The sequence below is a fragment of the Gallus gallus genome, chromosome Z, assembly GCF_016699485.2.
Source record: "Gallus gallus isolate bGalGal1 chromosome Z, bGalGal1.mat.broiler.GRCg7b, whole genome shotgun sequence".
Taxonomy (NCBI): domain Eukaryota; kingdom Metazoa; phylum Chordata; class Aves; order Galliformes; family Phasianidae; genus Gallus; species Gallus gallus.
The window spans coordinates 11,066,570-11,086,134 of NC_052572.1; the positions used below are offsets into that span (position 1 = coordinate 11,066,570).

General features: G+C 38.4%; 1 protein-coding gene across 16 annotated transcripts in view; it reads left to right on the top strand.

Moving 5' to 3' along the window:
* Positions 1 to 19,565, top strand: part of RAI14 (retinoic acid induced 14) — a 92,873-nt gene that overhangs the window by 57,002 nt on the left and 16,306 nt on the right. For all 16 annotated transcript variants that reach the window (XM_046905976.1, XM_004937176.5, XM_040656513.2 and 13 more), the window contains 3 exons: positions 15,093 to 15,181; positions 16,827 to 16,891; positions 19,006 to 19,063. In XM_046905976.1, the coding sequence (XP_046761932.1) occupies positions 15,093 to 15,181; positions 16,827 to 16,891; positions 19,006 to 19,063 (212 nt within the window). The remainder of the gene's footprint in view (positions 1 to 15,092; positions 15,182 to 16,826; positions 16,892 to 19,005; positions 19,064 to 19,565) is intronic.

Here is a 19,565-nt window from a genome sequence, read left to right on the forward strand (position 1 = left end):
ACCCAGCTACAGCCTAGCACTGAGTCTGGCAGCGTCCCACCGGAGCATGGTACTAATTTGTCAGCTACCTCTTCTGGAGTATGGGAGACTCATGCTGGGAAAGAGCAATCTGGAGAAGTCTTTTTGGGACAACTCAATACAATCATGCTCAAATGTCACTAATTAGTTTAGAAAGTGGTCTGCTATGCTATTTGGGAAGGAAGCTTTTCAAATCAGTGATCCTATTGATTGATTGATCCCCTGTGAGTATATATTGTTGCGTTTGTTTATTTAATTAGGCTGAAGGTGACTAACTGGAAGAGTACAATGGATCCAATTATGTAACAACTTGCATAATGTGATTACAGCGTTGGAATGTGCTTGAAAGCACAAAAGAGAAAACAATTTGTTTAGCTTTTTGTTATCCGTTCACTTAAGGTGCGAAGTGTTTTCACTTTAGTGTTTTCTTTCTTGTTCTCTTAATAACTCTTCAGACAAAATTCTTGATATTGCTCGGATCTTTATTTGAAGCATAGTTTTTAATATTTAATTTAAACAAGAGATGGAGAAGACTGATTTTTTCATGCTTAAGAGTACATTTCTAAGGTGTTTTTTTTTTTTTTTGTAATCAAATGGTTTCTTGATATAAAATGCTTGAACAAAGAGGAACAGAGACAACCTACATTTTTCTGCATCTGTTCTGTTGAATATCATGTGTCATTCTACTGAGTCCCATTCCAGCATTCTTCAGCTCTGGCTCAGGTTTGGATATAACCATCTAAATTTTACCTCCATCTTCTTTTGCTTCAGTCCTACAAATTCTTTTCTCTGTGGATTGCCCATATGCAGTAAAATATATAATTTTTAATTAATGAGGTCAAAGGGAGTAGATATGTTGTTTGGAGGTAGTATTAACAGATTTTCATCAGGATTTTTAACTCCTCAGTAGTACCTGTTAAAAAAAGAAAATCAAACTAGTGAAAGAAGGTTTTTAAGTCTTATCTGACATCCCTACCACCACCACCATACAGCCTCTGACTCAGACCTTTCTATAAACAGTAAATTAGTTTTAAGGCTATGTAGCAAATCCACCTTTGGTGTAAGTTGACACAGCTTCATTGTTGCTCCCACTTAAACTGCACAGACTATTGCCAAGTACATTTGTAATAGAACCTGTCTGGAAATCTGACTCTGCCATTGTAGTCCTATTCTGCCAGATGGTATTTTTTTTTTTCTTGTCCAACTTCCTTATAAACAGCAAAACAGTGCTTTCCAATTTGGAAGTTGATCGTTTAACTCCCACTTAAACTAACAATAGAAGCTTTTCAAGGAGGGCCTTTTCAGGAGGGGATAGGATTTATTCACGTATGATTCTTTCCACAAGAACAAATCTTTAAATGGACTGTTATTTAAAGAATTTGCTGCTATTGTTGGAACGAAAAAAAAAAAACAACAAATCAAAGTTTGGAAATAATTCATAATGTATAAATGGCAGCACTTCCATGTCCTGAAGATATTTTGTCTATGTGCCAGTGCATCAATGCCATGTTTGCATGTTTTTTCAAGGTACTGAACTAGAATCAAATGCTTATGTCTGTTAAAGGAAACAAAAGATCTCTGTAATTTAATTTATTTCAGTTGTATCAGCTGTTGCTTAATGAAATGAGTCAGACAATAATATAAAAGAGCTTTAATTCTCTACAAATGCAGTTTCACAAAACTGTTGTCAATAGCAGTCAGCAGAAATGATGTATTTTCTTTTGAACAAGAATGTTCATACCTCAGAGACTGAGCTGAAAATAAATTTGGGAGAATATTCCAACCCCAAATCCTTTAACTTGTTCAAAGTGTTCATTTTTCCTTTCTCACTTTTGTATCTTGTATTAGGAGATAAGTGAAGTTGCATGATGGGCATCACCATTTGACGAGTAAATTAGGTATTAAATGTTTTCTTGCGAGGGACATTTTCCTTTTATGTATTCATGTTTCCTATTGTATATGTCTTAATGGGAGCTTTTGAAAGAATAAAGGCTTACTGCAGTTATTATGCTGTCCTGGTGGAGAGAGAAAACCATAGAAATGATTTAGACAGCTCACCTCCAAAACCAGGGAGGTACTTTACCAAATGAGTACAGTGTCTGGAATGGAAGATATGCACTATCCTCCCTTTGCAGATTCAGAACTATATTAATCCTCTAGAAGACCTTCAAAATTAAGGAAGTTTCCACGTTTTATTGAGCACATACTGGAGCTCCTCAGTAAAACATCATACACCAGGGGATGTTTCTTTTGCACAGACTATGTTATCTCCAGGAACTGACCAAACTCTTAATTAAGAAAAGCATCCTAGCATATCGTCTTCTGAAAATTGTACCAGGGTGCGAGCTGCGAGGAATGTCTAATATCTGAGGATCATCACCTCCCTAGGAATGGAGTTCATTGGTGTTCCAAAAACTTGATAAATTCTCTGTCAGAAAACAATTTTTGACTAACATTTGTCATAGTGTCTAATTTATGGTAGTCCAGATGGTAACAGCAACGTCTACGTTCCAGAATATAGACAAAATAAAGACAACCACAGTGATCTCTATCCATGTTTTACTGCTCAAGAACAGGAAAACTGGAATCTGGTTCTTGTTTCAAAATTTCTAGTAAGGTTTGTTTTCATGGGAGATTGGTTGTAAATGCTTTTATTTTTCCAAAACTTCTTTAAAGTTCTTTTCAGGTTAATATCCTGATTGCTCATTTTAGTTTCCCTTGCCCCCCACAACATTGTTATGAACTTGATTCAATTAAGGTGTTAATATTAAATTTCCTGAAAAATTACTTTCCACTTTAGTATAAAATTTAGAAATGCTAATGAAACATCTGGGCATGGTTGGACAAAATCATCCTCTGCCAGGATATGAAATTGGGCTAATTAACTTCCTGTTATAGTCAGTATGAGCCAGTTGTTACGGTATAGTGAGAAGAATTGCTTGTATCTCCACAATGAATCTCCACCCATTTTGATTTTAGAGTTTGGCAACACATTCAAAAATCCATATTTCATACAAGTATTTCTTGTATGAATTACTTATATTATACTGACAAGCATAACTTTTGTAGGTTTTTAAGTGATGTCCTTATAGTGCAGTTCATGCCAGGGGTCCTGCCTGGAACAATCCTGATTCTTGATGGTAGGATAGTTTCTGATGGTCTGAGTATACAAGCCCTCACTGAGACTTGAAAACGCATCATGATCACATTTTTGGATCAGAGCTCTTGGAACGGATCCAGAGGAGGGCCATTAAGATGATCAGAGGGCTGGAGCACCTCTCCTATGAAGAAAGGTTGAGGGAATTGGGCTTGTTTAGCTTGGAAAAGGGCAGACTCTGGGGAGACTTCATTGTGGCCTTCAAGTATTTGAAGAGAGTGCATAAACAGGAAAGGGGAATGGCTATTTATGAGAGTGCATAGTGACAGGACAAGGGGGAATGGTAGATTTTGGTTAGATATTAGGAGGAAGTTTTTCACCCAGAGGGTGGTGACACACTGGAACAGGATGCCCAAGGAGGCTGTGGATGCCCCATCCCTGGAGGCATTCAAGGCCAGGCTGGATGTGGCTCTGGTCTGGTGGTTGGAGACCCTGCACATAGCAGGGGGGTTGAAACTAGATGATCCTTTTCAACCCAGGCCATTCTATGATTCTGTGATTCTATGATCCTAGTTATATTTTTGACAGGACTTTGAATCAAGAATGTTCAAGTTCTGCTGTATGCATTTTTAAAGCGTTAGACTTTTTAATATTTTTGTACCTTCATATTTAAAAATTAGAAGTGACAATCTTGTAAAGAGACAGAAATGAATGCTGTTTAGATAGATTTCAGTTATGAAGATCCTAACCTTTGCTCCTGAGAAACTGAAATTTTCTCTTTAATAATTTCATGGGAAATACAAACAAATTCCACTTATCTGAAAAGCAAACTCCCTGTTTTGAATAAATTGCTTTGAATGCTGAGAAATAACCCATGGGTCTTGTGCATCTTAGATGGACAAGACTTCCTGCAGATGACAGCTGGAGTTCAAGGACGAAATAAACAATCAAATTCTTCTAGGAGTTAGCTTGCATCTTCTCTATAGTACTTGCTTTTATACACAGACTGATAGGATGTCTATTCTTAATAAGTGGATGCATTTAATTATCTGTATGAGTAGATCTGTCATCTTGGAGAAATCAAGATTCCTTCTGAAGAGCCTCCGTGCATGTGTTTGGATACCCTGTGAGGCACCCATCCCTCTCTGGCAGGATTGGACAAACCTGTAATGTTGCTTCACCAGGCAGCTGATGGAATTCCCTGTAAAACAGGTCCTTCTGCAGGGTTGCCAAATACCCAGTTTTTTACCAGACCTGGCCTGTTTTCAAGAAGCCTATGAGATGCTTTCATCAGAGCATAGCCTAGATGGTTGGGAGTCTTATTATGGCTTGCTTGGAACAGCTGCTGCTTGGCTCATGTGGAGGCAAAAAACTGCTTGCTGCTTCTGTGTTGTGAACACTGTGGCTGCTCTTTTCACTAGTCCTATCCAAGCTGGCAAGGGAGCACGGGAAGCATGCTTCTTGTGGGCTGGGCCAGAACCAGGCTCTGCAGGGCTGGAGGGGACAGGGCAAAGGCTGAAGTTGTTTTTCAGATTTATATCTGTGTAATGGGTTGCAGTTGTTTAACGTGTTTTTCAAAGACTTATGCAACCAAATGAGCTGCATATGTAGATTTTAATTACACTAACTGGCTTCTACTAGCTTAAAGTGCTCCAGCCTAGGAAGGGAAGGAGAACAGATAACTGAAATAAAGTAATATGTAAAAGCTAGATTTTATTCTTCAAAGCACTTATTTGTCTGGCTTATATATCATTCTGTGTCTTGTTTTACCCACTGTGCAGGTGCATGTTGTGTTAAGAAAGCACTAACTGGAAAATGAAGGAATGTGCCAAAGCTGGCTGTTCTTGAGCATGCCTGTTCTATTCCCTACTCCATATGTGCGGAGTCTTTGCTAAAAGCTTTACTGGTATAGCTATTCTGAAATGCTAAATTAGAATACATTGTCATAATCTGTTAAAAAATTTATAGAACAAATGGTAACAGATCATCTTAACCATCAGTCCCCGAAGAATGTTACTGGTGGATTAATGCACTTAGATTTTAATTCCCTATGAAGTAAGAGAAGGTAACTTTATACACTTTAAAAAAAATCAAATCATTCTCCTACTTCAAGCCTGAAATGGTCCAACCTACCCGAAGTTTAAAAATCTCAGAAACTTCAAAAATAATGCATGCCCTGAGCTACCGTAAGTCAGGGTCCCCGATGATGAATAAGTATATCTGTACTCTTTGGTTCTTGGAGTACTGTGTACAGTTCATAAGCCCTGCTGGATTTTCATGCAACAAAAATATTTTCTTTAGATTAACTTCTACCCGGTTGTTTTCTGCCTTTTCCAGCCCTTTCCTGGCTTCTTGTTATGCTAACATGCTTTGGGATTTCCTAGCTCTAATTTCATGACTTTTCATGAAGTAGGATTGTTATTAGTGTTTGCTGACCCATAGGCAGCAATACCAAGCAGGCTGTGTAGGAGGATGGACACTGAGTGAGGTGCTAGACATTTCTTTTTTGTTGGGCTTAAAATTAAGTTTGAACTGTTTTCTGGCCTTGCAAGCCAGGACACCGAATGGGTAGTTGGTTTTACCTAATGCGAGGGAAGAGGTTGTAGTGATCTGGGCACCTTTATGGCATCCTTAAAGACTTTGCCATATGTTAATGAAGATATTTTGCCAGAAACCATATATATGGAGAAGTTAACTGTGCATCACTTTGGTCTTTGAGATGTAGGATCTGCTTTAAAGAAATAACTGGAAGGAAGCTTCCTTGTAAACTAGCCAGTGTTAGACTGATCTACAAGAAGGACACAAGGGAAGATGTAGGAAACTGCAGACATGTTTGTCTAACCTCAATGCCTGAAAAAATTATCCTGTGTACTATTAAAAACAATTAAATAAGATATTATCAGGCATAGTCAAGGATGAGTTCATGAGGGGAAAGTCCTGTCTTGATTTGAGCTAAGGTCACCATTTGCTGGATTAAGGAAAGGTGGTGGAAATAATCTTTCTGGATTTTAGTAAGCCCTTTGGTAACGTTCCTCACAGCATCCATCTGGACAAATTGTCCAGCTAGGAGATAAACAGGTTCACACCATGCTGCGTGATGTGAGGGAGTGGGGCTACATCTGGCTGGTAGCTGCTCTCTAGTGATATCCTCCGGGGCTCATTTCTTAGACCAGTCCCATTCAACGTTTAATCGATGATCTGGATGCGGAGTGTAATACATCCTCAGCATGTTTACCAATGACACTACAGTGAGAGGTGCTGCTGACTGCCTGGAGGGATCAGTCAGCAACGATATGAAGTTCCACAGAAACAAATGCCTGGTGATGCTCCTGGGGTAGAGCATTGCTGGATACAGGCACAGCTGGGAGACAGGTGGCTGGAGAGCAGCTCAGCATAAGCCAGCAGCGTGCCTGGGCAGCCAAGAGGGCAAAGTGCCTTGCAGGGGACGCTGATTGTGGCACAGCTAGTGATCAGAAGAGGTGATTCTTTGCTATGTTTTGTGTTGGAGTGGACTCACCTTGAGTGTTTTGTTCAGTTCTGGGCTCCACAATACAAGAAGGATGTGAAGGTCCTTGAAAGGGTTCTGAGGTTCCTCTGTTGCTACTGATGTGAGCAACAAAGCTGGTGCCAGGGCTGAAAAGTATGTCCTGTGAGGAGACGATGTGGACAATTGGGCTGTCCAGCAGAAGAGGAGGCTAAGAGGAGACCTCACTTCTCTCAGCAGCACAGAGGGAGGTGCCAGGATCTGCTCCCTGGGAGGTGATGTCGGAACGCACAGGAGCAGCACAAAGCTGTGCTGGGAGGGGTTCAAATAGGACATTAGGAAAGATGTTTCTACTATGAAGGAGGCCAAACACTCCTGAAAAGCTTCCTAGACAAGGAATTGATGCCCACAACTTGTCAGTGCTCAAGAGGCGTTTGGATAATGCCTTCAACAATATACTTCAGCTTTTAGTTAGCCCTGAAGTAGTCAAGTGGTTGCACTTGGTAATCTCTGTAGATCTCTTCCAAATGAACTATTCTGTTCTGCTCTAACCTTCACTTTTTTGGCACTGCTCTCATTTCTAAACTTCTTAAGCTTTTCAGCAACTTCACAGTTTCTTTTGTGTTGTCAATCTTTGTACCCTGAAACACCAGAAATAAAAGGAGCATATCAAAACTTCAACCTTTCTGTCAACACCCAGGGGTACCCTGAAGCTGGCCATTGGCAGAATCTCTGCAATTTGCTGTTGTTGGTTTTTGAGGGCCTTTAAAGGATACTCTAAAGGAAACAAAAAAATTAAATTGTAAGTACTTTTATTTACAGCTAAAGGCACGTGGGAGAGAAATCTTTATGCTTCAGATTTGAGGAGGGAGTTTGTAGTAATGCGGTAACAAAGTTTGCCAAAGAAAACTGAAAGAAAATGGAACTGCTTGAACATGACCTGAGAATGCAAAATATAAAGGTTCTCTCTGAATAGCACGTGGGTGGATATTTTTGATGAGTTTGAAGGCAAAGATCAAGAGTCTGTGGCTTGCCAGCTCCTTTACTGCATGATGAAATTGTTTCTTTCCTAATAAGAAAATAGCTGTTCTGCAGACTTGCCTTTTTTAATGTCCTATACCTTGAGGTGTGTATGATTGAAACAAGATTCTTTATACTTTGAGGCAAAGCTGGAAACTTTATATGAAAACTCTGCCTTTTCTTTCTTTCTTTCTTTCTTTCTTTTTTTTTTTTTTTGTTGGAAAGCTTGTGCAGAATATGTGTTAACACAGAAGATCCATGTATGTTTTTTGCCCAGGGGTTTTGTGTGTACTAGGAGAAGCTGATCACATCAAGTTTAAATAGAGGATAGGGGAACACATTCTGTTTGCATTGCATTATGTTTTAGTGACTGGCACTGAGAGGGAAGCACTTCCACAGCCAATACTAAATCCATACCTGCTAATGTCACTGTTCTTAAAATCCTAACCTGCCTGCACTCAAAAAGATAGCACTCAAAATGATACTGAAACATCTTTTAAATCTCAAAGTACTTTCTTTTTTGAGTTTTTAATGAGACCAACTCCAGCTTGAAAACAACATGTGTTTACTATAATTGTTTCTCCTGTTATAATTTTTGCACTCCTGTGGCTATGTGCATGTCTGACAGGAGCACAACACAGACTGCCTGCACTTAATTAAAAGCTGCATTTATTGCATTTGCTCTTGATTGAAGGTGTAATGGATGCACTGTGAAGCTGTGGGTTTTACTTATTTAAAACAAAATAGCAAACAAACTACTAAAAGTAGATGTCTGATTTGCCTTTAAGGCAATCTCTGATTTGCTGTACATCTGAATGGGTTTGTTGTAGTATCCATTGGTACTCTGTGTCTGTAGTACAGAAATATCTCAAGTAACTGAAGTGCATCTTCATGAGGATTTATCCGGTGGTATTCTCCAGTTTATCTCTCTCTGTCCAAACTGAAACTGGTTCCACTGTGCCCTTCCATTTGGATTGCCAACGTAAGGAAGTCCTGTTCCCACATCTTTGTTCTGGCTCAGGAGTGACTCAAGAAGTCAGTTCCCTGACACATTTCAAAGCTGGACAGTGCAGCTAAAGGGACTAAGAGCAGCTGTGGAACAGGGATAACTTCAGTTGGTACTTCTGGTGCAGTCTGTCTCTGCTACTTTCATGCTTAGGTAGTAAGCATGGAAATGAACACTATTTGTTAAGAGGCAAGGCTGCTTCTGTTCCCAAGTCAAAGAGTGGTAACACATTTGGTACTGACAGTCTTCCCAATACTGACCTTTAGCAGTATTTACTTTGCAGTAGAAGCCCTGAGTGTTTCCAAGACAAGTCTCTCAAGCGATTGTCACTTGGTAGTCAGGGAATGATAAAGATTTGGCAGCTTTCACAGACAAATGTTCAGTACTTAATTTTAGTTTTTAGGTTTAAGGTGAAATTCTACATCACCTTGGACTTCACTGAGATGATGCTTTCATGCTCCTGTCGCTTAATTTGTACCAACAGTGTGTGCATGCACATTTGACTGTGATGAAACCATGGAAAGCAGCTTTGTTTTTCAGCTGGTTTTGTTCCTTCTGTCCCAGCCATGTGGGTACCTACCTACCTGTGCAGATGCAAGGAAGAAACAGAACCAGGCAGCTGTATCAGTAGATGCTGGTCATGGAAGCATAATCCTTGCTGGAACAAAGAGTTACTGCTTTGCTGAGTGCACCCTCTTGGTTGACAGAGGAAGACACAAAAACTGTCTATTTCGGGACCGTTCTGTGCCATTCCCATTCTTTAAATCTGAGAGTAATTATTTTTCTTTGAATCAGGTTCATGATGTGTCAAGTGTTTTTTTGTTAGGTTTAAATGGATACATTTCATCACTGATTTTTTGTTGTTGTTGTTGTTGTTGATAAGATCCCATACCATTCACAGAAAAATAAACTTTCTTTGCTAATTACTGGTAGATTGTATTACATGCCAGAGGAGATCATTTGGGATTGTTCCTCAGTAACTGCAGACACATCATTTGTGCACGGAATATGCTGCTCTCATTTTACTTACAGCTCTTTCTCACCCAAGTGAGGTCTCTGCCTCTTTCTAGTACTTCTGCCACTTGGCCTATGGTGGAAAACAAAATGCAGATAACATGTAATGCATTTATTGGTACTGCTTTTGTTGAAGGAAGAAATCAAGCCTTTGAGGGAGAATTCTGGCTGTGAAAATCACAGGCATTTTAAGTAAGGTGCTGCCTCCAAGATATGCAGATGTTCAAATTAATGCACAAAATGAGCTAGATTACCAATGGGTCTCTTCTTGACTGAGATATCTGGCAAATCGCTTGCCTGTCTCATCTGGTAGCAGCAAGGGTTGAACGTTTTCTATTTCTATATTTTTTTTAGTTGGCATTGCAAATACTCTGAGCAGTCCTGTGTCTTTATTTTATCAGTCTCGTTTGTTTGTATGAAGGTATTGGTCTGTTGGGAAACTGTAAATCATCTTACTGTTGGCAGACAAGCCAGATTTCTTGAAAGTCAATAAAGATTTGACGTACGATATAGAAAATGAAGAAGAATGAACTGCTTTGGGGAGGGATGTTTTTACTCAAAATAAACCTTGACAGTGAGTAAGTTTGAGTTCATAGTGTATTTCAAACATTCTTGCACTTAAAATAGTTTCAGAGCACTCAGATTAAAATCGTAGAGAAGAATAGCACTGTATGCTTGCATACGTGTTTTACTTTCTTCTTTGTTTGTCATAATATTGTATTGGCTATTTTCTGTTCACTTGGCATTCATAATTCAACTGTGCTCTTTATTTTCTTTGGATTTTGATGAATACTGTGTCAGACTGCTTTCAGGCTCTGGAGAAATTTCGTGTTACAGAGAATGCTGGTTCTGCTCCAGAGCAGCTCTGAAGCATGATGCTGCCATACAGAACTGCAACACCCAATAGGATATATTTTTTCTGCTCTTCTAATAATTTTGCTTTTCTTTAAACAAATGAAAATTTCCTTGTGCTAGAAGGTTACAGTCTTAACTTGAGGCTTTATTTTTTCTTGTTTTATCATGTTCTACTGTACTTCTGTGGTATTTTCCCTAGTTATATGGACCACCCAGTTGTTTTAAGCCAGCTGTCAAAATAACATTCAGTTAGAGGATTGTGCTCAGTTTTGCAGATTGTAGCTGTATAGATGGTTAAGCAGAGAATCTGGATTCAGCAGACCCATCTCTTGGTACTAACAACACCTCAACAAGCTCAATTAGCTTATTTTTTTACAAGTCTAACCTCTAAATTTTGATTAATTCTGTTATTTTACCTGTTGTGAAATTATTTGTAAATAGTTTATATGTGCTAATTAGTAAAAATTACAGCCCTGTTCTGTTTGCGTTCCTGTATGGCAATTAAATAATTTCTGGAAATGCTCATTTTCGACCTCTTAGCCATGTCTGAACTGTTGTGCTCTGTCAGTCACTGACTGAAGAAGGCTCCTTTCCTTTGCTGGTGTAACTTCATGACGGAAACACAGAAAAAATCCTTAGCACTGAATGTGGGACTGGCTTATTTAGGACAGTTCATTCAGTGACATGTATGTGTAAGAAACCTGCTATTTCCAACTATTTTAGGGATGTCATGCAGCAGTCCACTCAGTCACCAAGCACTCCTAAAAAACACTTCTCTATCAATGCATTTGCATATGTTGTTTGAGTATCAGGAAAAATTACACCTGACAGGACTTGGAGGTAATGGTCTCGCAGCTGGCTGACTCCAAATCTTGTGAAATGTTGCTTCGTGTTCCCTCTTACTGTGAAGCCTATTTACTCCAACTGGGCTTCATGTTCCTCCTAAAGAATGTAATTTTTCTTTTATCTTGTTCAGAACTGAGTAGCTATGGGACTTGTACATTCCCACTGGGAAAAAAAGCAGTGTCAACCAGATGATCTTAGTCAGATCCTGTGAGGCGAGTCTAAATTCTGACTGTCCTCGTTTGGATCCAGTGAGAAAACCACTGGGGAGGGTAGCTGCTACTCTGCTGCATTGAATGTTCTGGAGATAATAGAAGAAGTCCACCCTGCCCTACAGGAATGGTAGAGATGTTTTATAGCAATAGAAGAAATGTATCTCAAATCAGTTCAGGGTGAGGCACCGAGATGTAGCTGGAGGTGGTACCAACAGGGTTCTTGTGAAGGGAAACTGAACTACATTGGAATGGGGAGTTAGGCTGAGTATGTAACCCTCAGTGTGGCCCTTGCTCCGGATGAAGACTTACATGTTTGTTTTTATTTGCCGGCCATTGCACAATGAGGAAGTGGGGGGAAAGTTGTTTGCTTACATCCAAGGGGAAGTTTATTCATGAAGGATGTAAGTAAAATGCACCACTGCTCAATGCTTCTGGATGGCGAGAACTCTGGGGTTTGGAAACCTGCAGCTTTTGCCTCAAATGTTTTAGGAAACCTTATATAGCTTGTGAAGAGTTACTCTGTACTGAAATAAAGGTCTCCAGGTTTCTTTGTTTCAAGAGCTTCCCTTGATACACACCAGTCCCCAGCATCCACTACTGATGGTATTTTTCTTTTTTGGGGGAGTTGTTGATTTGTTGTTGTTGTTGTTGTTGTTTGTTTGTTTTAAACAGATGGGAAAAGAAGAAAAAAGTAGGGGGGTATTAACTTGAAAGTAAAACAAAATTACTCCTCATGGGGAGGTTTTTGTCCATCCAGTGCTCTGTTATATACTTTGACTTACGTGTGACTGTAGTAGGATCATCCCAGTCTGGAGTAATTCTCTTGTCTTTCATGAGCAGGATGGATTTGTAGTAAGCCAGGTCAGTTCACAAAAGAGGCAGCTAACTAAACAAGCTTCCCACCCCAATCACTTTTAGATCTTTAAGAAAAAAAATTGACTTTCAGAGTTATATGAGACTTGGTAGTAAGAAAGCAGTAAGGAAGGGATACACAGAAAGCATTTGGGAGGGAGTTGTAGCAGCCTCAACATTGTTAGGCTTAGGTAACTGAATGAATGTGAGGTAAAGCTCATCATACTGTCCTCTCCTGGGACTCTCCGGATAACTTTCATGCTTTTGTTAGATACTTCACACGTTCTCTCAGCTTTCTCAACACCTGTTCTGCTTACAGATGATGTTTCTTCATCTTAGCAACTTGGGACAAGCAATACTTTTGATTTGATTTTTTCTTAACTTTTAAAATTTTGGATAACATGAAACTAAGTATCTGCATGTGTAGTGACTTGTTGAGGACTTCCTTAGGCATTATTTGTATTGGTGGGATTGATATGTGCGTAGGTGCATAGCCTGAAAGGGGTTAAGGTTTTCTTCTTTTTTATATGCTTTCTTTGCAGTCTGATTTTATCTAAATCAAACTTCTTTTGCTCTTACATACTCTTGTTGCATTTGGCACTACTCTCCACAGCCTCTCTGTAAAATCTTAATGTCCAAGATTTAGACAAGTTATTATTATTCAAGTATTTATTATTCTATTAATATTGTCTAACGTAAGTGAGCGGAATGCATGCATTATGGTGTTCTTGAAATTTAATTGATTTCAGTTGTATTGCATGTCCACACAAATGTTTCTGTTTCAGTATTTGGTGGATATTATGTGCCAGCCAAATTAGAGGTGTTGGAATATGTCAGACTCCTTTTGCTCCCTCTCCCAGCTGTTTTCCTAAAGCCAGAGAAACCCATTCTTCTAAAGAAGAGTGTTTACACAACTTCTCATTGATGACCAAGAACATAAAGTTTCTGTTGTTTTTTTTTTTTTTTTGAATGACCAGAGAACAGCCAGCAGCAGTACTTCTTGTGCTTTTCAAAGCATTTAGTTATGTTTCTTTTCAGTTTGTTATGGCATAAGCGTGTGGATGAGCGTACAGAATATTTTTACATTTGCAGAGAACAGTTTGAAGCTTTAAGCATTGCCTGCCTAGTATTTGTAGGCAACAGCCAGCAGGATGGAAGGACTCCATGGAGGAAGGGAGGTAGTTGCTGTATTTGGTACAGGACTTCATTCCTGGAGCTCTCCTGTTTGATTAATTCTCAGCTCTTTGCCAGATCTTGTCAGTAGGTCTTTTTCCTTTGCTGGCTTTTCAGAGAGGCTGCAAAGAAAAGTCCACAGCTTAGAGAAACGGTGTTGCAGTTCACATACTCTGTGCCAGAAATACACATTTCATTCTTGCCTGTTATTCCTAGTTGTTCTGCTTAGCAGGCTAAACTTTCAATATTAGTTTTAGCGTTTAAAGGAAACAGTTGTCCAAAGAATAATTTCCTAAATACTATGGATATATCTACATGATTAGTTGGATTCGTTTTAGATTCTGGAGGAAAACGCTTTTAACATAGGGGTGTGTGGTGTTAAAAATGAACTTCTCCTTTATAAGATGTAAGAAAACACCCCAAGATTACAGGCTTTTTCAATTTGGGTAATGCTTAGGAAGGTACTAGCTTTTCATACACTATTTAATAGTAATTGTTGGAAGTGTTCTTTTTTCTTTTTTCTTCTTTTTTCTTTTTAACATTATTTCTAATGTATATTAAGTTGATAATAGCAGGACTGTGGGGAAGCAGTAAGTCTGCCTGTGCTTGACTCACCTATGTTGGTACAACATGTATCAGAAGGATATAAACTTCTCCATGTTCATAAGTTTTTTTCTTTGAATTTGCTGCTCAACTTAATTAAGCCAGAAACATAAGATTGCTTCTGTGAATCTGGAGGTGCTAACCATGTCAAAGATGAACGCTGAGTGTAAAAAGGCTTGAATTAAGCATAACGTCTTCTGTTTGTTCTGTAATTTTATCTTTGGTAATTGATGCTCTTATGTGCGTCCACTTGTGGTATGGTTCGTAACCTCTGCGAAATTCTGCTGTTCAAACAAGCAGATACTTCAAATAAAAAACAAAACCAAAAGTTGAAAATACATTCTTAGTATAGTTTCACAAATATCCAGTACCTTTGGTGACTTTTGGTCACATGCACCATCTCAGGGTTGATGTTTCGCTTCTGCAGTGAAGAAACATTTACTCTGAAGAGGGCAATTCAGAAGCAGAGAACTTGATTTAGTTTAATTTAGGAACAGAATCAACTCTTAGAGAAGTTAAATAGTGTCCGCTGAAAGAGGAAAATTAAGTTTGCCCTGAGTGTGTAGAGGAAAGCCAGGTTTTGTGAATGGTTTCTTAGGTAATTTCCCAAGCCCTTGCATTCTATGGGGATATATTGCATCACTAAGGAGATTGGTTTAGAAACTCAGTAGATAGATGCACATGAGGTATACAGCATGGGTTAATGAAACAGCAGCCTATATAAATACATGAATACAAAAGCTTTTTGATGTGCCTTCTCACTTTCAGAGCTATTATCTTCTTGGGAGGTAGTGGAGGATTGCCAGAAGACCTAAGGACAGGAATGGGAGAACTTGCCAGTACTTGGTTTGTGAATGAAAGATAAAGAAGGTCTTAGAAACAGAAAAGTGTCATATAAATACTCTCTTCCAGTTTTCACCTGGCAGCCACAAAAGGACATGCAGAATGCCTCAGGATTATGGTGACACATGGTGCAGATGTGACAGCCCAAGATGGTGCAGGTATGCCTCTGTGAACCTACACATACAACACAATATGCTTCATTTGCCTGTAAGTCTTGATGTGCAAACTTGACAACACTGCTCCCCCAGTTCACACCACATTGTAACCCTTGCAGTTTGGACATACTTGCTTTACTACATATAGAATACAGATATTAAGTCCATATACTATAAATGTCAACATTTATAGATGACTCCAGTAATTGCAAAATAGTTAATTTTATTAATTATTGCTGTTGATATTATTATAATTCCCTTTCTCTTTGCCCTGCCTGCCTTCTCTCCCTTCCCAACTCTTTGGTCATTTCATTTAAGGCTTAGCGTAGATTAAATCAAGATCTTGTGCGTTGCTTTTATGTGTATCCAAGCTATTAACCCCATTTAACTGAAGTTGCAGTTTCCTCAGGATTATGACATAGTGAAAATTGCTGATACAGGCCTAACTAAGCTGAGAACTATTAAGTGTGCTGCTTCAGCCCTCGAAAGTCCTGTGCCTTAATTATTACTCTACTAGGAGAATGATGAGAGCTGAATTTGAAATTGGCAAACTCTTCTTAATAGATTCCAGTTGACCTATCTGTGGTCTGTGCCCAGCGTTTCCTCTGTCTAGCAGAATCACCTAGATGAGGTGTCAGTATTCTGTCTTTCCTGTAATAATCCGTAAATGTTGGGTTCACTGGGCCTGTTTAAGCCATTGCTTGCAGCCTGAGTGAATTTGTCATAAACAGAAATTGTATGCCTCTGTGTGAAAGCATCTGTGATGCTGGAAGAAGCGTTCAGATTAAATGTAATGATAAAAGAATATACACACCTGACATGGACTATTATTCAGAATTCACACTTCATCTTGCCTCAAGATTTATTAGTCACTTTGATAATAGTAAGTTGCCTGCTCACTCCTGATAGTGTCAACCCTGCATTTGTTAGGTAATGCCTTTTCTGCTAAAGTCTCATTATTTACTGTGAGGTTCTGTCGTAAGTGGATCTACTGTCTGTACTGATTACTAAATCTTAACTCCTTCTTTCTTCCTTGTAAAGATAATTCAGTCTTCTGCTGTCTTTGACCTTTAAAATTTTTCAGGTGTTGTGTAAGAGGGAACTGGAGGGCAGACTCCAAAATCTTTAATCATAAATCAATAGTTAGTAAATCACTGTATTGCACTGCTAAATACAAGCTCATAGATGTTCAGTAAATTAGTAGAAAGAGAAGCCCATTAAATGCAAAACGAAGTAGTCATATGTCCTGAGTCTTTATATATGTGTATTCTGTGGATGGTACAAATTTGTCATAGTGGTAGCTGGTGAATTTGGATGTTTTTGTTCTCCAAAATGGGTTCCTTTTTTATTTGAGGGGAAAAAAAAAGTAATGCAGACACATTGGCAGACATCTCTGCAAGGGAGGCAGGGTCTGTCACATAGTTTGTGTCACTCCTATATCTGAAAGTAGACATTAAGTTTATCCTGTTCCCTGCCTGAACAATAGTCTGTTTTAACTATATTCCGCTTGATGTAGGATTTTGTTTTATTTGTCCGTACTTTTTGTGTGTTGATGGTCAATTAAAAGTCTTGCCTTTGTAATGGAAGAGTTTACTCCAGTGTCTTTGAGTGATTGAATACTAACTTCACTTTGCATTTGTTGATGTAGGGCACAGTGCTTTACATCTTGCAGTGAAGAACAGCCACATTGACTGCATTAAGAGGTTACTTCAGGTAAAGTAAAAAAAATAAACTTATTTTGATTTTTGATTTTTATTTTTTAATTTTTCTTTGTTGGTTCTTCACTTGATATTGATGCATTTCCTGCTAATAGAATCATATACTGACTTGGGATGGAAGGGACCTCAAAGATAATCTGGTTCCAACTGACTGCCATGGGCATGTTACCAACCACTAGATCAAGCACTAGATCAGGTTGTCCAGGACAACACTGAACCCAACCCAGCCTTGAATACCTCCAGGGATAGGGCATAGACAACCTCACTGTCACTTTATCTTATCATTACCTTAAGATAACTGCAAATATAAAGTTCATGTCTCCAGTTTATGAGGCCTACATTGTTTGCCTGCCTGCCATCATAAAATAATCCAATGTTGACCATGAAAAAGTTTGTTGAGTCAAAGGGAAAGAAACCAAAGTAGTTTGGATACTAAAATATGGAAATACTCAAATCCCTGGTGAATTGAGTCAAAGGACAGTTAAAGGTTAGAAAGGGAGTAGAAAAAAGTGGGGGAGAAAAAGCCAAGAAAATGGAAGAGGAAGAGAAGATTCTTCTGACATTAATGCTGAAGTTATGTGTTAGCAAACAAGAAGGGATGTCCATCTCAACTCCATTTCAGAAAGACAGGTAAATTCTGGTCATGGGAGTGATCAGAATAATGGGTCAGACTTTTAGGAATGTAGATTTATCAGCAAGAGTGTGACAAAGAATTTGAATGAAATAATGAGCCTACAAAATAACACTGCCTGAGTGCAGTGGTACAGAAAGAAATTGGATCCTGTATCTCAACCGCATAGTTGTTTTCCTCCGGTTACTTCTGGGCTCTCCAGTTGTGACTGATCTCTCTCAATGTCTCTTACTATATTGGGTCCAATTTCACTGATTGCCACTCATTGTATTTACTGACATAACTACTTCTCTCCAGCTGTTCTTGAACACTTGGAAGAGGTTATCATTAAGCAAGGAGACTGTCTGCTTTGGGATTTCATTAGAAAAAGCTACTAATTCTAGAGTAAACCCATTTAGAGCATAAACAGTGACATCAAGCTGTCATTAAGTGTATTGCATGCAGCAGTATACAATCAGTGCAGCAGATGAATGTGTTTAGCTTAGTACCAAGTATTTGCTGCCCATTTACCTGACACCTACAACCAGGATGTGCTTTTGTTGATGTTTTGTTAATTTTATTATAAAATGCTTCCTAAACAAGTTTGTAAGTGCAAACCCTTTGTTAACAGTCTCCAGTGCTCCTGGAGAATGCTCTCATGCTCTTTGGAATGCTTTGTTGCTTCTGTCAACTGGCTTTGTCATAAAAGCTCTTTTTACATGTAAGAAATGTCTAATCTTAATGTAGATAATTGTTTTACACAGAATGAATCTTGAGTCTTCTAATATAAAATTTGGTAATTTACATGAAACTGTTTACCTGGGAAATCAAGGAAATATTGGAAGTGATGCTATACCTGAAAGTCAGAATATGTAATATTTGATTTTAGTGTGATTTCTTTATTTACCATAAACTAAAATTTTCAGTACCAAAGTAAATCTGGATAAAGATTTGTAATTAGATGTTTTTATGTTTAGTACTTCAAAGCCTAGCTTGACGAGTAGTAACAGGTGGCTTAAAATACTACAAAATGTAGCTGGATTGTAGATGCTTTAGATCTTACAAATGAAAACAAAGTGTTACTTGCTTTAGCAGGAACAACTTGGGACTAATTGCCTTAGAATGAGGTTGCTTTAGCACTTAGCAGACTGTAAAATAGGGAGCTTTTCTGAGGCATGGAAGTCAGATTCTTAGCTTGTTGGTTTTTGAATATAAATTGTTCCAAAGCTATTTTTTTTAGGCACATCTGCTTCACTGTGTTTATTTACTGTGACTTCAGTATAAAGAGTTAACAAGAAAGGACAGCCGAGATTGGTAGAGAGTAAAACTGTGTCTTCCATCAGTATTCTTGTTCATTTCTATTGTATGGACTGAGCTTTCTGTAGTAGCTGATAGAACTATTCTCAGACACATCCAGCTGTCTGTTCTCCTCATCACATGTATTTTAATTTTTTGACATTTCTCTAATGTTTTTTTTTTCTCCTTTCTGAACTGTGCAGTATAAATGTTCTGTATACAGCACTGACAACAGTGGGAAAACAGCTTTACATTATGCAGGTAACTTCTTTGTTGAAGGCATGCACTATCTATTTTGTTATGCTTGATATTCTCAGCTCTGGGTGTGGTAGAGCTTTTTATTGATGGGAAAAATAGCAGACAGAATGGTGAACTATATTGAAGCGGGCTTTATTTCTGCTCTGTCATTCCCTTTTCTTTTCTCTCTTTTTAAATTTTTGCTGGCTTTCTGTTACTAACCTTTTGATTTTATTTCCAACTTAATATCAACACTTTTTGAAACACCTGCATTTTTAATCTGGCAGTGAGAATTTACTTACTTTTGTAAAATTAATATATTATTAATTCAAGATTTGAGTAGCTGAGAGTTGCATATCCATCCTCATAGATGACAAATTCTGGTTATTTTTAGATAAATAGTCTGAATATTGAATTTCAGTTAATTACAGCCATCGAATACACTCTTGCAAGTGCAGAGCCATTTAAAGACTTAAAAAGTAAGACTAGGCTGATGCTGATTTCAGTGTTTAAAGATTTTATGTTC